This window comes from Lates calcarifer, linkage group LG11, assembly GCF_001640805.2.
Source record: "Lates calcarifer isolate ASB-BC8 linkage group LG11, TLL_Latcal_v3, whole genome shotgun sequence".
In the NCBI taxonomy this organism is placed as follows: Eukaryota; Metazoa; Chordata; class Actinopteri; family Centropomidae; genus Lates; species Lates calcarifer.
The window spans coordinates 17,792,762-17,807,222 of record NC_066843.1 but is presented as its reverse complement, the minus strand read 5'-3'; the positions used below and the strand labels follow the sequence as shown (position 1 = coordinate 17,807,222).

Genomic DNA, 14,461 nt, shown 5'->3' with positions numbered 1-14,461 from the left:
TTGAAATGTTGATATTGAAATAAGTATAATACACCAGAAGTACAAATATATGTGCCAGTCTTCATCACATTGTAAGAAAAACAATATTTCACAAATATAGCCAAATATATTGATTTATTGATTCACATATATCCATATCTGACAACAGCCAAATCAATTTTTGCAATACAGTTCACACACAAACACAGCATGCAATACAAGAGAAAAGGCATTGTGATCCAAAGATGCCAAACATAAGAAATCCAAATTTACAACAGTGAAAACCGTTAAATCATTTCATGAGAAATACATCTCATAATGACCATAGAGCTTGGCTAACAATGGCAGGCAACAAGAGAACATGTCAGCGCACAGACTGTGACTCACTCACTCACTCACTCACACACACACACACACAAAATAGAGAGCCCAGGTCCCACTGCACTTCTGGGTTAGCTTCTGTTCCACTAGCTTCCTGTTCTCAGTATATGTTTCCCTTAGGGGTTTCTTTTATCTTTCTTCTGAAAAGTCAATGCGTGACTCTCTATTTCTGTTCATAGGCTGTGGTGTAGTAGATAAGCACTACTACACCACCACACTGACCACTGGAATTTGAGCATCTTTTCAATTTAACCAAGATAAGAATAGTTTTGTTAGCATTGTTAGCATATTAGTCTTTGCCACAGGCACAAACACTAAACACTAGTAAAACAATCAGTGTTACCTTGGTTAAAATGACGAGGTGTTCAAATGTTACTGTCCACTACAGTAGTATTGTAGATAAATATTTTGTTTGGAATAAAGACAGAAAACCACAGCGTCATGGTTCAGGTTTGCTTGTCTGGCTAGTGGAGCACAGGCTTGCTTGAAAAGGAGCAGGACTTAAACTCTCTATACACTTTATCTTCTACCTATCGCCCAAATTCTGTTTCTGTAGACTGAGTGATGTAAAACTGGCCAATAAATCCGTCACCTCATCCACCTGGAGAAAATAAAACAAGCAAGCATGTACGAGTTTGTAAAAAACAAATGCAGAGTAAATCATAAATACCTGCAAATTGAAGAACAGTTCAATTACACCGTAAATCTTGGTTTCTATGCACGTGAATCTGAGAATGTAGGTCTCACCTGCTCTTTGGTGCATGTGTGCTCCAGCTGTGTCGAAATGTGTTCCAGCCTCTCTTTAGCTTCACTCTGGCCCATTAAGTTCAGGTATTCCCTCAGCATTTGAATAATCTATAAAGGAGAGTTATATAGAAACCATCATGCTATAACTGTACCAAAGAATGAAGCTGTGATTCTTTAGGCTTACTGCGTTCTTTACCTGTGTGACTTCTCCTCTCAGAGTCTCTAAGCTGCGAGAATCTCCCTCCTGCAGAATGTTGAGCTTGGAGCGTGCTAGATGCAGCGGTGTCCTGCCTGCTCGGTCGAGGGCGTCCACACGTGCTCCTTTACAGAAACAATAAGAACACAAATGTCTCCATTACACATGCTTATGTTTCAACATGGTTATATGTTATATACATGACTTTAGATTAAAATCACTTTGTTTGTTGTGAGGGGCCAACACACAGGCACAGACACAAGCAGCAAAGAATGACTGATTTTACTAGGGACACAGAAAATATTTGTTTCTGTCAATTAACTGGGATATTAAAAATATATTACTGGTGGACAGTTCAGTCACCATTCTCAATCAGCTCCCTGGTAGCCTGTATTCACTGATGCAACAATACATTTGTTTTTGCATTTTATTGATGGTTAAACTCACTAATTGTTAAAATAGCTTACAGTTAAAGGCACCATGTGGAGTTTTTGTGAGTCCCTTTTTGTTCGTATTTAGTACACAACTGACAATACACATTTCTGCAGCTGATTTCGCACTATTCCACTGCTTGACACTGACAAGATACAAAAAGATACACAGCAACATGCAAGTGAAAGAAGAAAAACACTGCATGCCAACAACATGACAGTAAACACTGCACAATTTCAACACTTCACAAACATGGAAATGCACTCCACACATTTGTTAGACGTCAAGGATAAACACAAATCCACAAGGTGCCTTTAAATAAAAAAACTGATATTAGTAATAAGTAGTAATAATAATATATTTAGTGAATGGCCATGGTATACTGCATGCAATTTATCTGTGAAGCACTGTGGCTGTCTTCAGCTCTACTAGAACACTTGAGAGTACATTATTTTACTTATAAAATGTCCCCTTACCTGTGTTACTTATTTATTCAATTTGTGTGAATTGTCGTGTCTGACTGGCTGGAGGTTGTGTGTTGAAACTGTTACACACACATGTACTGGGGCTCAGATATAATTACTGTTCTAAATGTATACACATACAAGAAAGTGTCTGGCCAGCTTGAGTAATTGAAAAAAAAAAAAAACATACAAAAAACATATCAAACATGAATCTTTGGGAAGAGCATTTCAGTCCAAATAAAAAGTTAATAACTGTAATGATATATTTTCGGTCAGATAATCCATTACAAGAAATGCGGGAAAACAACAAAGAACCACCATACTTTATGCATTATACCTTACACATGCTCCTTCATGGCCACAGATACTGAAAACTGAAAACTGTCTCTTATTATAAAGTGGTAGAAAAGTTGATTTTATTCCCATATATTTTCAGCTAACTTGTAAAGAGCTTTCCCTTAATAGGAAACTGGGCAATATGCACAATATACACAAAGAATTCATCACGTCAACAGTGGTCTCACCTCCTCTCAGCAATGTGGTGATTACAGGCACATGGTTGGTACAGGCCGCTGCAGAAACACAGTTTGAGATGGGCACAACACACATTAACAAAGCTGTTTTAAACTACTTGTTGCGTGCATAAACATTGCTATGATTTTTGCTTTATGTTATTCTGTTCATTTTAACAATTGTGGGCCTAAATCAGATGCACAGTTGTGTGTCAGAGTGAAACCACAATCAGAGACTTTTTAGACTGCAGTGCTGCAGGTTTAACCGGTCATGGTGATTGTTAGCTCTTACCCAGATGGAGGGGGGTATTTCCCAGACTGTCTCGCTGGTTTGGGTCAGCGCCGTGGCTTAGCAACAACTGCACTACAAATATAAGAAGGATTTTTGAAAAAAGAAAAAGAAGGCTTGATAAATAAATTGATACATTTATCAATGTTATGTTTATTCATTCCTGGTGATTACTCTTATTTTTTGTGGTTGCAGCTATAGGGTAAGTTATATAACAGCAGTGTACAGTGTATCGTTAAAGGACACTACAGCAGGATAGGATATATGTGCTGTCATCAGCCTACCAATGCTCTCATTGCCATTGCAGGAAGAAAAATGAAGAGCCGTCCTTCCCTTGTCATCTGCTGCACAGGGGTCTATGTCATCTTGCAGGAGCTTTCGAACTGAAGAAACACAACTTTATTAGCAACCCCCCCCCAGCTTTCTCTTGCACTGCTTGAATGGAGTTTGGTGGCATCACATCACTGCTCATACCTGTGTCGATATCATTGCTGTTCGCTGCTTCCCTCAGTCTTTTCACAGCTGTGGAGATAAGACATTCAAAGTGGGAGCTATGTAAATATTGCTCTATGACTGGATGACTGGGGTCAAATTGCATGGCATCACAGAAACAAAATCAGGATTTAGAGGGAAACTGGCTTTACACTGAGGAGTGTGTTTGTTTATATTATAACTGTGTACTGTTGTACAGTGTAACATTGTGCTTGAATAGCAAATAAACATGACCCTGATATAAAGAGACGAAATTAAACTTGATATCTATCATGACTTTATCATAATATGACTTAAATGTTGTGATACAATTTAGTTATTATCTTTAGCTGTTTGGTAAGGTTATCGAGCCTAGCTTTCAAATTGAGTTAAAGAGCATGCTAACATAAAATATCTTCACATTAGCAATACTGACACGGAGTCTGAATATTACTCTAATTAACGTAGCTTGTATTTTGTAGCTTAACTTACAAATATAACAAGTTGCTCTCTGGACATACACAGACACATAAACATATACTCAAAACTTGTTTATTTTTCAAATTAACAGACAACTAACTGTCCCTTACCGTAAATATCTTTACCAATAGGACCCAGATTCCGCACGGCTCTGTGGTGTCGCCTGGCCCTGCTTCCCGTCATCTTCCCCAGTTTGCTCGCCACACCGCCCGCACCACCAAGCTCCGTTCGCCCCGGCTCCCACAACAAGTGCAAGTACCTGAGCTCTTTGTCGTCTCTCTGTCCAACTCGACCCAACAACACTTTGCCCTCACCGATACCACTTATCCCGAACCCGACAGCAGCTGTTCCACCGTCGTCCACGTTACCCCGCTGCTCTCTGTCCGCCGCCTCCCGGGCTTCATCTTCGGGTCCGGGCTCCAACATGTACTCCCCCTCGGAGCTGGATCTGTCATTATCCGACGCTGCTGCAACAATAGGGCTCCACCCGTCCATACTTTACCGTGACATATGGAGGCTGTGTTTCCACAACACTCGTTACATACAGTCCATGCAACTCCTGCCGAAGCAAAAAGGAAATAAAGCCGTCATAAATATCAGGAATCAACTTCGATTATGGCATCTACTGCCTCAGCAACGCCTGGGGCCATTGCACGGCGCGTCAACACAGAAACTCCCCCATTATCGTCTTTCCATTCCGTGTAATTTAAAATATTTTAACAGTAGAGGCTGCCTTTTCCTCACAGCACCAAAATGTCCCCTATTTCACGTTTTCCATTTCATCGCATAAAGGTAGTAAAAGACACACCCATTGCACAGTCAACAGCTTCAACACACAAACGACCAATCACATTAACTGTTGTTCATTTGCTCCGGTCCAATAGGACCAACGCAACCAATCAGCCAATCAAATCGTCCCCGTGCTGCACCAATGATTGCCCCGCGCACGCGCATCTTGTAAACGAATAATACGAAACTTTTATTTGAATTAAAAAAAGACAAACTTTGTATTCACCCTTTAAGATGCGTTTAATCACGTAACAACATGTAAAATGCATAATCATTTGTAACACCCACCCTCCACCTATATAGGTCCATATAATCTAAATTTACATGATATGAAAATGGCACATTAGAATGTATATAAATATTTTGTGAGGAATACTTAAGGGAGCTTTCAAGGGACAAAGTGCCTCTCACCAGTGAGCAGCGATTTCCAACCTGCAGGTTTGGACCCCAAGAGGCCCATGATATGTCTGCAGGGCCATGAGATGATTACCAGGAGAGAAAACACACAAAATGATACTTATTTTTCAGATTTTTTTCTAATGAATTACTGGAGTAGTGTACTTCTTCAGGACCCAACATTATTAAAATAAAGCAAGGCGAATCACTCTTTGGCTGAAATATTCAAGTGGTAGAAATCTGTAATTGGTGATGAGGGTTTTGAAGTAGGGAGGCCAATAAGGTTGGGACTGATCTGTCAAAAATATTTGGTCTTGTGGAGGGAATGAATATGGGTGCTGGAGGTAGCAAGTCTGAGGGACCTAAACAGTATCATAGGCATAGCTTTAACACCCTTAAGTAAAACAATCATAAGTCAAGTTTCAGTCCTGAAGACATGGAGGCTCCAGCTTGTGCCAGGTAGTTGGGGAAAGCGGGGTCAGCCCCTGACGTGCCTCCATCCTGCTCAGTGGGCATTAACCCAGCGTCATGAACGTGCTGCCACAGCTGACTGTTGTGAGGGACACCCTGTTGCTTCAAGTATCCTTGCTGACAGAACAGCGGTGGCTTGCGGTGGGTAAGGGATGAGCGGAAACATGATTCTGAAATTAAAGATGAAACACAGGAATGAGTCACAGCATCCTCTGCTCTACAGTCAGTGACATCACTCAGTATTGGCCTAAAGTGCAAAGTGCTTACAAGTTTCATTTTTCACTTTCTGCAATTATAATTCAGTGTGAATTTAAGTTTCAAGATGTTACTTCCCACGCTACTATTAAAACTAAAATGACACACACATCCCAATCTTTAGTGCAGGAATTAGCTGTGTTTCAGTAGAAAAATATTCTACACATGAGGACAGGTTTATAAAGTGAGAATCAAAATATAAACTCAGATTTTAATTGTGTAGGTAGCAGATATTCTGTGCTACACAAGACTTTCATGTCTACCAGACATTTTCTTTCACTGTAGCACATCTAGCTTGCTAGTCACAGTCAGTGTACTGTATCTTGAATTTCTTGGTCCACTTTTTTGGCAGGTTTTAGTCCTGCTAATTTCTCAAAAAAACAGGATTTTATATCAAACCACAGCTCTGCCACAGAGCCACAGCCAACTAGACAGCTAAGTTTGTGAAGATGGCAGCCGCATGAGTGGCAGCCTGTTGCGGCAGCTCTTGCATACTGTTAAGCTTTTTCCTCTGTATGTCCATGTTCTTTATCTGTATTTAGTTCTTTTTCTGTCTCTATGTATAAAGTCCTGTGTATATTGCTCTTCTGTTATATTTTTATGACATTGTCATGTTAGACTGTTGTGTATATTTTTTATAGCCTTATCTTGTTTTTATCTTACCTCTACTCGTATTTATGTCTTTTTCTTATCTTTCAATCACTTATGCTGCTGCAACAATGTAAATTTCCCCATTGTGGGACTAATAAAGGATTATCTTATCTTAAAAATGGAGAGCTATATGAAGTGAAAACTAGCTGGGGGAGATAGCCACTGGAATCCCTGGCTAAAGCTAAATGTACTTTTTCCTTAGCTCTTTTTGTTATTTAAAAACATTACGTTTCATGAACAGACATCTTGATAATTTCATTTGTAATCCCACATAATAAATTAGAAAAAAAAGAGAGCAGGGCTAGTCTGGCTAAAATAACTAGCAGTAAGCACCATTTTAGTTTTTGGCTTCATAGTGGAATTGATGTGAAAGTTTACACAGTTACATAGTTACATCTTTATTGTTTCTGTAACTACTGTCCTCTGCTTCTGTGTAGCAGTACAGACTGAATAACTGTGTTGTACCTGTTATGGCTGGAAGACCTACACCTTTAATAATATAGTGAATATGAACAAAATTATTCTGAATACAAAAGAGTAAAAAAAAAAAAAACACACACAAATTAGTGTGAGAGTCATATTTTATGCAGCTAGGAACAGATCAGCTGCTAACATGCTGTTTTACCTGCATAGAAGGTCCTGAGGTCAGTCTGGACACAGTGCTCCAGGAAGCGCCGCAGTGGCTGAATGTGAGATATGGGACCCTCCCATTCTGTGAGAAAGTCTTCAACTATGTGATGAATTGCCTTTGGTCTTGGCAGAGGCCAGCCATGGGGACGGAGCTTCATTTCTTCCTCTGGGATAAAAAACATGAAGGTACATTAGCCTTCATTCAGAGTTTGTTCCATGTCATAACTGCAGAGAGGCACGTTTTTAACGGTAGAAGAATTCCCACTCACCTGTAGGAAGTTTGTCATAGTAGTATAAAACAGGGTGCAGAAAGTTGGATTTCCAAGCCTTAGCCCAGTCTGTTTCTGCCCTGTTACGTCCCAGATAGTCTATCTTCTTCTTCCCATACTGCATGACTATAACTATCAGTCCATGGTTGGACACCTCATGGCCCGAGAGAAAGGAGAACTGAGGCAGGGCCTGGATCGGAAACTCCTCCACATATTCACAGTGAGAGCTTAGAGTGAAACAGAGGGAAAAATACCAAACTCCATGAGCAAAGGACTGTAGTTTCATTTATGATGATAAGGCCAGGTAATGTAATTTCCAGCAACATAATTTGGGGTTTTTACTCCCATACAGAGCTTTCTATGAAATGCGTATACAAGTAATTATAATAATAGATGAATAACTGTTGCTGCAATTCAACATCATCTATTAATTCTGGTATTGCCTGGTTTTCGTGGTTCACTTGTTATGAAGGTAAAGTAGTGAATGTATGTCTGGAAGATGAAACATTTCATGAATGATACTGGGGAATTACACGCTGAATTTATTTTGTCTACACTGCTCACTGAGGACTCCTTCCTTCCTTTGCATCCAGCCACTGCTCTATCACATTATTCACATTTAAGGAGGCCAGTTAACATGGTTTGGGCATCTAATCTGTCCTTGCCAGCAGCCACATCCATTTAGTTATGTTCACCAGGGGCAGTTGAGCGAAACAGCAGTTTCTGTCTTGCCACTGTGACTCTGATCGAGACATGTAACTTACAAAAGCGATGGATAGACAAATAATTCAATAACTCAGTCAGTGGGCAGATTGGGTGATACCAAAATAACATCTGCTTACCCTCGAAGTAGTACAACATCCCCAAGCACCTCGAACATTTGGTATGGCCCAGAGGCCTCGCCGACCCGCTTCAGAATCCAGGACTGTAGCTGCGTTGTCAACAGCCTTGTCGATGGCCACATGTTGCCATGGTAACGACGTTCAAGTACATGATGTACAACTCGCACTGTGGCACAAAATTCCATACAGGTTATTGAATAAGCACATTGGCTCAAAAGAGCTGCTTTATCTAAATACAGGACTGTCAAAGACTAATGTGTCTGCATTCAGGTTGTTACACATGCAGTGCAGCATTCACATAGATCAAGATGTCAAAGTTGTGACAGGATGGAAGTAAGCAGTATATTTTCTACAAGCATTGCATGCTTTAGATGCACATGATAATAAACGTGTGTTGAACTTTCACCTATGTAACGGAATCCGTGGACAAAGCCTCCAGCAGATGAGCGGTAATCTCTGGAGTGAGCAGCAGTTCCCAGCACAAACAAACCGGGGGTGTTCTTCCCTTCATACCAGGCCGTTACCCCCGGCAACCTTCCTTTTGCATTTTCACTGTTTGGTGGGCAGGCAGAGCTAGGGAGAATTTTATTTTTTAAATAAATGAGAACGTTATCTATATAAAACAGCCTTTTTCTAGATAGATATATGATACAAGATAAGGGCATTTGTCATGAATGTATTGATATTGATGTGATACAACAAGTTTTCCATGTTATATAAATCTATACTTGTCAAATATGCTGAAGTTGAATCGGAATCCAAGACATCGAATCACGCGGTCATAGGGGTTTCGTGTAGGGAAGTTGTCGATGTGATATCCTGGCAGTTCTTCTCCAGTCACTGCAGAACGGTTCTTCTTTTCCTGGTTTTGTACGTACTTACTTAAAGTCAAGTACAACTGTCCCTTCTTCTCTTTCTTCTTTCCACCTGATCTCCTCCTGCCTTGCTCCTTTTGTCGAGCGATGACGATTTTCTCCAGGCGTGCCTCCACCAACCCATCGAGGGACTTCAGCTGGTACGTGTCTAGTAGCTCATTATTCACAGCTCTGAAAATGAATCAGTTTATGTTAAAAATGCTAACAATGATGCAGAGCAGTTGATGAGGTGAACATGATGTACAGCAAAATTATAGAGACAGAAAAATAAAAACAAGAGAAGAAATCACCACATTTTTAGCAGTACCTGAGATCTCCAACGTAATGTGTTTGCCAGGCCAGTCGAACAGGGCTGGAACTGAGCATGTGCACCCGACTTGCTCTCCCCAAGATGCTCTGGGCTGTTTCAAAAGCTGAGTTCCCTTTCCCCAAGATAAGTACGGCCTGGTCTTTGTAGTCCTCTGGGTTAGTGGAAATGGACTCGTAACCCTCCACCAGCTCAGAACCAACAAACTCCACCTTCTGAGGAACCCACAAACCTGTAGCCACCAGGAGGACGCTGAGGGAGAGAGGACAGAGGAACAATATGATGTGATCCACAGTCCAAACAAATGTAAACGTTTTCATCTCAGGTTCAGTTTGATGTATAATACCTGCACGTGTAGTCTGATGCCTGTTGATCAGTCAGGATGTAGCTCCTGCCAGTGGCTGACTGCACCGCCCTGATCCTTCCGATGTCCACGCCATAGCGGACCCTCAACCCGAGCTCCTTCACAAACGTGGACAGGTAGAGTGGGAAGGCGTCGGCTGGCGGGTAAAACTCACTGCTCACTCGCCTGAACAGGAGGTCGGGCTTATCGCTCAGCAGCGAGTTCCAGTCGTGGCGTAGGTTGAACTCTCGGTTCTGCCTTCCTGTGTGGATCTTGTTGATGCTGATGAGCTTCCTGTGCCTGGGATATCTTGACACACAAAATACAGCAGAGAAGACATGTGTCAGAGGTCATTCAGGAGGATAGACGGAGGAGGACAGACTGTACCATATGAGATCCTTTCACAAGGTTTCTTACTTGTGAAAGAAGCTGCCCGGTCCTGAGTTCCTCTCCAAGATGATGTAGTCTCTTTTGGCCTTGGAGAGGAAATATCCCATCTGCAGTCCTGCAGGCCCAGCTCCAAGCACACAGTAATCAAAGTGGCGGGTGCCATTGTGATGGTGGTGGTTATCAACAGAGCATGTGACACAGCCAATCAAGAAGAAAAGGAGGAAACAAGGAAGGCTGGAATCCATAGCCTGAGCAATGAATATAACGTAAGAAATAATTAATACATGATAACAATAAAATAAAACAGACATTTAGTATAGTCAAGTACAATAATATGTCCATGGTTTTCCATTTCTATGATACATGGGATTTGGGAAAGAATGGCAACAACAACAACAAAAACCCACTTTGCACACATCTGAAATATGGTGGACTCATAAAATGTTGCTTTCCAGTGTTTGTACATTGTGACTGTCGCACACGTGTTATTTATTAATTCACTCCTCGGCTGTGTGGGCATTTGGGCCACGATTAGGCAACTGGCAACACTGTGACTCGATACTCTGAAGCATATTCAGAAACTTAGTCACCAAACTTATTGGACGCGTAGGCTAGCTAATGCGATTAATGAACGAGGTGAAATGTTTAAAAACAACAGTGGACTCGGGGTAAGAATCTCCCGGCTTTCCCTGAACTCTCCAGCCGACGTTACATCACTCAGCTGGGATGCGGTGGCTGCCATCGCCCGCTGAACCAGATGTGAGGTCGGCTAATAACACTATAACATGTAACATGGAGATGACGTTAGACAGGTCTATAACTACGTTACCTTTTATATCTGTCGACCCCTCGCGCGCAGCATCTGTGGTGGTTTAGCATTTATCAAACCTGTGGAGACTGCTACATGTTTGCTATCTTGCATTTCAGGAATAGGTATGAGAAGCTCCCCTCTGAAAATTCACTAGCACAGCCCACTTCCCCTTTGGATGACAAAAACCAATGAGCGCTGCTTGCAGAAGGGGGCGTGATTAGAAAATACCATAGAATAGGAGTAGATTAGAATAGAGAAGCCACTGAATGAAAGATGCCCTACATTCCCCGGGCAGGTTCTTGTGATGGGGGAGGTGTGTCTCTCATATTACACAAAAAGTTAAAGATCCCCTCAGGAAGTGTTTTACACAGATAAAGAGTAGTCCACTTTAAATAATAATCTGTGTCTGATGTGCATCTTTTCCATCAAAACATTCAATAAATAACATGTGTCCCGTCTCCTTCATTGAAAAATACTGAATATGTTTTATTTAACTACTGGACTTAATGATTGGCATCTGTAGTTGTGATGTGACAAAGTCATGCTCATGTTTATATCTCAAACTGAGAGTTAAACTGAGCACGTTTTTAAGAGGAGGGGGACTTTAAATGAGTCCTGGTCCTGGAATGTTTTGTCACTATAGAGCCATGTGGGCTAAAAGAACTACTGTATTTAAACTACTGTATTAAAAATGTATTTTTGTTATTGTCATATTTATATGGGTACATATAGTCTATATTTCAAAGCTTGTAAATTGTAACATTCATAACATGACAACATTGATATACCTTTCTGTAGTTTTTTTTTTCCACTTATACTGCTTACTTTACTTTTCTTTTAATAACATTATAGCTCCCTTTCTCTTTGCTTTCTACCTGTGTCACCTCAAGACAGATGCTTGTCACTTTGAGAGTGAAATGAAGAGGGGTTGGTTGATAATGTATTCTTATTAAAACTGTTGTCAGGATGCCTAAAGTACACTTCAGCTGACACTTTAACAAAATAAATACTATATAACTATTCCAGCTCTGCACATGTACAAATAAATCAATTCAACAAAATATGAAGGGGGCTGTTCTAACATGTATGAGTTTAATCTTTTGGGGCATTTTATATTGATGTTTTTTCATAACAATTTGCAACCACTTTACTTGTATTTGGTGTATCTCTTTGCACTAGTATTCTCATATAGTCTAGTAGGAGAAGTATTCAGCTCCTCTTCTTAAATAAAAGTAGAAATACCACACTGTAAAATTACTCCATTACAAGTGCTGAGTTCAGAAAGTTACCAAAGTAAAAGTCCAGAAGTATTATTCTTAAAGTATCAACATACAGAACGGCTCCTTTCAGAATGTTTTATTACCACAGTTGACTAGTTTTAGAGAACTTTAGGTACTTTATATACTACTGAGATTCTTAATAATGTGGCAGGACATCATATTTTATAAGCTCATCGGAGGTAAGAAAGGTGTTGACTAGAAGTATTAGACTAAAAAAAAACTACACTTAGTTGTAGTGTAGTGGAAGTGTAGTAAAATATGAAAATCAAACTTAAAAGCACAGTACTTGAGTTAATGTACTTATTATATTTCCACTCTACATTTCTTTTCTCAGAGTGAATACATGACCTTGCTGTAACTGGCTTTTGATTTCTGCCTTATCATGTTTTCTATTCCTTCCACCTACATTGCTTTGTCATGTTAAACCTCAGCAGCCTGAGTACTGTGAGTCAGCACTCACACTTCCCCTTTGACTCAGCAGCCTCAGCATCATAAATGTATAAAAGAGGCAGGACAGAGCTGAGAGGCCACATTCGACAGCTCACTCTGAGGAAGTGACAACTGCAGACGCCCTTCAACCAGCGAAAAGAAATCTATCTTAGGTAAGTAAAACATGTTATATATACTGTTTTGTACTATTTCATTTCTATTAAATGTGTTTAACTAAACCAAATCCACCATTCATTACAGACTGTGCAGATGGAGAACATGAAGAGTGCGAGGAAAAACGACACAGGGGAAGTCGGCAGGTAAGAAAACTGACTGATATGTTTTTAAAACATGTTAACAACTCAGACCTGTTTGGTTTTAAAGCAGCTAATAGTGTGTTTTCAGGATGTGATTTCATGCTCTAAAAGTTTCTTCTGTGTCCTGTCTGTTTCCCTCAGTGATTTATCAGAGCAGATTAAAGCAGCCACTAAAGACAACCATGTGAGAGCTGAAAATACCCAACTGATGCTGAGTTACCAGAAGGGACAGATCACCCTGCCACAGTACAAGGTAAGCTCTACTCATTTTACACATTTGTGGGCTAAATGTTCTATTCATGTTTACATTGTACTGAAAAGTGGAAACTGACTTGTATGTGTCTGTCAGGTGCTGCTGTGCTCCCTGTATGAGATCTACAAGGCACTAGAAGAGGAGCTGGACAGAAATTCTTCCCATCCAGCTGTTGCACCGATTTACTTCCCTCAGGAGCTTGCCCGTGTGGAATCTCTTGAAAGAGATCTGGAGCATTTTTTCGGCTCAGACTGGAGGAAGAAGGTGATTGTTCCTGCAGCCACACACAGATATGAACAGAGGCTACGACAGGTGAGTGAAATGCTGTGAAATGATGTCGTGGCCTGTTAAAACAAAACAAAAAGCTGATAATGTCCTTATTTTACAGATTGGTAGGGAGAACCCAGCGCTGCTGGTGGCCCACGCCTACACTCGGTATCTCGGTGACCTATCAGGAGGTCAGGTGTTGGGGAAAATTACCCAGAAGTCTCTCGGGCTGAGCAACAAAGAGGGGCTTTCGTTTTTCTCCTTCCCCGGAGTGACCAGCCCGAACCGCTTCAAGCAGCTGTACAGGAGCCGGATGAACAGCATCGAGCTGACAGAGAAGGGGAGGGCGGAGATGCTGGAGGAGGCGGTGTCAGCCTTCGAGTTCAACATCCAGGTGAGAAAAGAGGGATTACAGAGCAGATTTAGATTCACTGCAGAGACAGGCAATGTGTTGTCACTTAATAATGTTACCAAGAATAAACCATTCAAGAAGAGGAAGTGAATCTGTGAATTAAGCACAGTACCACTGACCATTTCTCTAACTTGTTTTCCCAGGTTTTTGATGACTTGCAGAAAATGCTGAGTGTCACAATAGCAACAGGGGACCAATCGAATGGCAGCTTCCCCACTGCCACGCTCCCGTCTTCACACATCATGCAGTTCACCGTGGGACTGTGTGTCGCACTGGCCACAATCGGAATGGGAATGTACGCCTTGTAAATTTCACCAGCACATGTAACTGATACGCACACACAGCACTTTACTAATCACTTCATGCAACAAAGGAAATCAAGAATGAAATTTGTGTCTGAGTTCTGTACAATAAAACAGCTGAAATGGTGATTTTCACAACTTGTCGATTGTATGTCCTTTATTAAAAACTATCACACACTGTGAAAATTGTCTGTTGCTTCTCTTTTCATGGTTGAAGTGAA

The 14,461-nt window shown here is 40.9% G+C and overlaps 3 protein-coding genes across 3 annotated transcripts; 1 reads left to right on the top strand and 2 right to left on the bottom strand.

Annotated features, from left to right (window-relative positions):
* Positions 1-95: 95 nt before the first annotated feature.
* ankrd54 (ankyrin repeat domain 54) lies at positions 96-4,751 on the bottom strand. The gene is made up of 8 exons (XM_018698637.2): positions 4,062-4,751; positions 3,475-3,522; positions 3,285-3,383; positions 3,004-3,075; positions 2,724-2,771; positions 1,304-1,428; positions 1,108-1,215; positions 96-961 (listed from the first exon to the last, which is right to left on the bottom strand). The coding sequence occupies exons 1-8, from the start codon at positions 4,444-4,446 to the stop codon at positions 887-889; spliced, it is 960 nt and encodes a 319-aa protein (XP_018554153.1). The 5' UTR covers positions 4,447-4,751; the 3' UTR covers positions 96-886.
* Positions 4,752-4,955: 204 nt separating this feature from the next.
* foxred2 (FAD-dependent oxidoreductase domain containing 2) lies at positions 4,956-11,152 on the bottom strand. Its single transcript, XM_018698633.2, has 10 exons — positions 10,999-11,152; positions 10,197-10,417; positions 9,783-10,088; positions 9,437-9,688; positions 8,983-9,300; positions 8,661-8,827; positions 8,255-8,420; positions 7,413-7,639; positions 7,139-7,309; positions 4,956-5,777 (listed from the first exon to the last, which is right to left on the bottom strand). Exons 2-10 carry the CDS (start codon positions 10,412-10,414, stop codon positions 5,545-5,547), a joined length of 2,058 nt encoding a protein of 685 aa, XP_018554149.1. The 5' UTR covers positions 10,415-10,417; positions 10,999-11,152; the 3' UTR covers positions 4,956-5,544.
* Positions 11,153-12,748: 1,596 nt separating this feature from the next.
* On the top strand, positions 12,749-14,426 carry hmox1a (heme oxygenase 1a). The gene is made up of 6 exons (XM_018698620.2): positions 12,749-12,862; positions 12,951-13,009; positions 13,148-13,259; positions 13,356-13,571; positions 13,648-13,920; positions 14,082-14,426. The coding sequence occupies exons 2-6, from the start codon at positions 12,960-12,962 to the stop codon at positions 14,244-14,246; spliced, it is 816 nt and encodes a 271-aa protein (XP_018554136.1). The 5' UTR covers positions 12,749-12,862; positions 12,951-12,959; the 3' UTR covers positions 14,247-14,426.
* Positions 14,427-14,461: the final 35 nt, after the last annotated feature.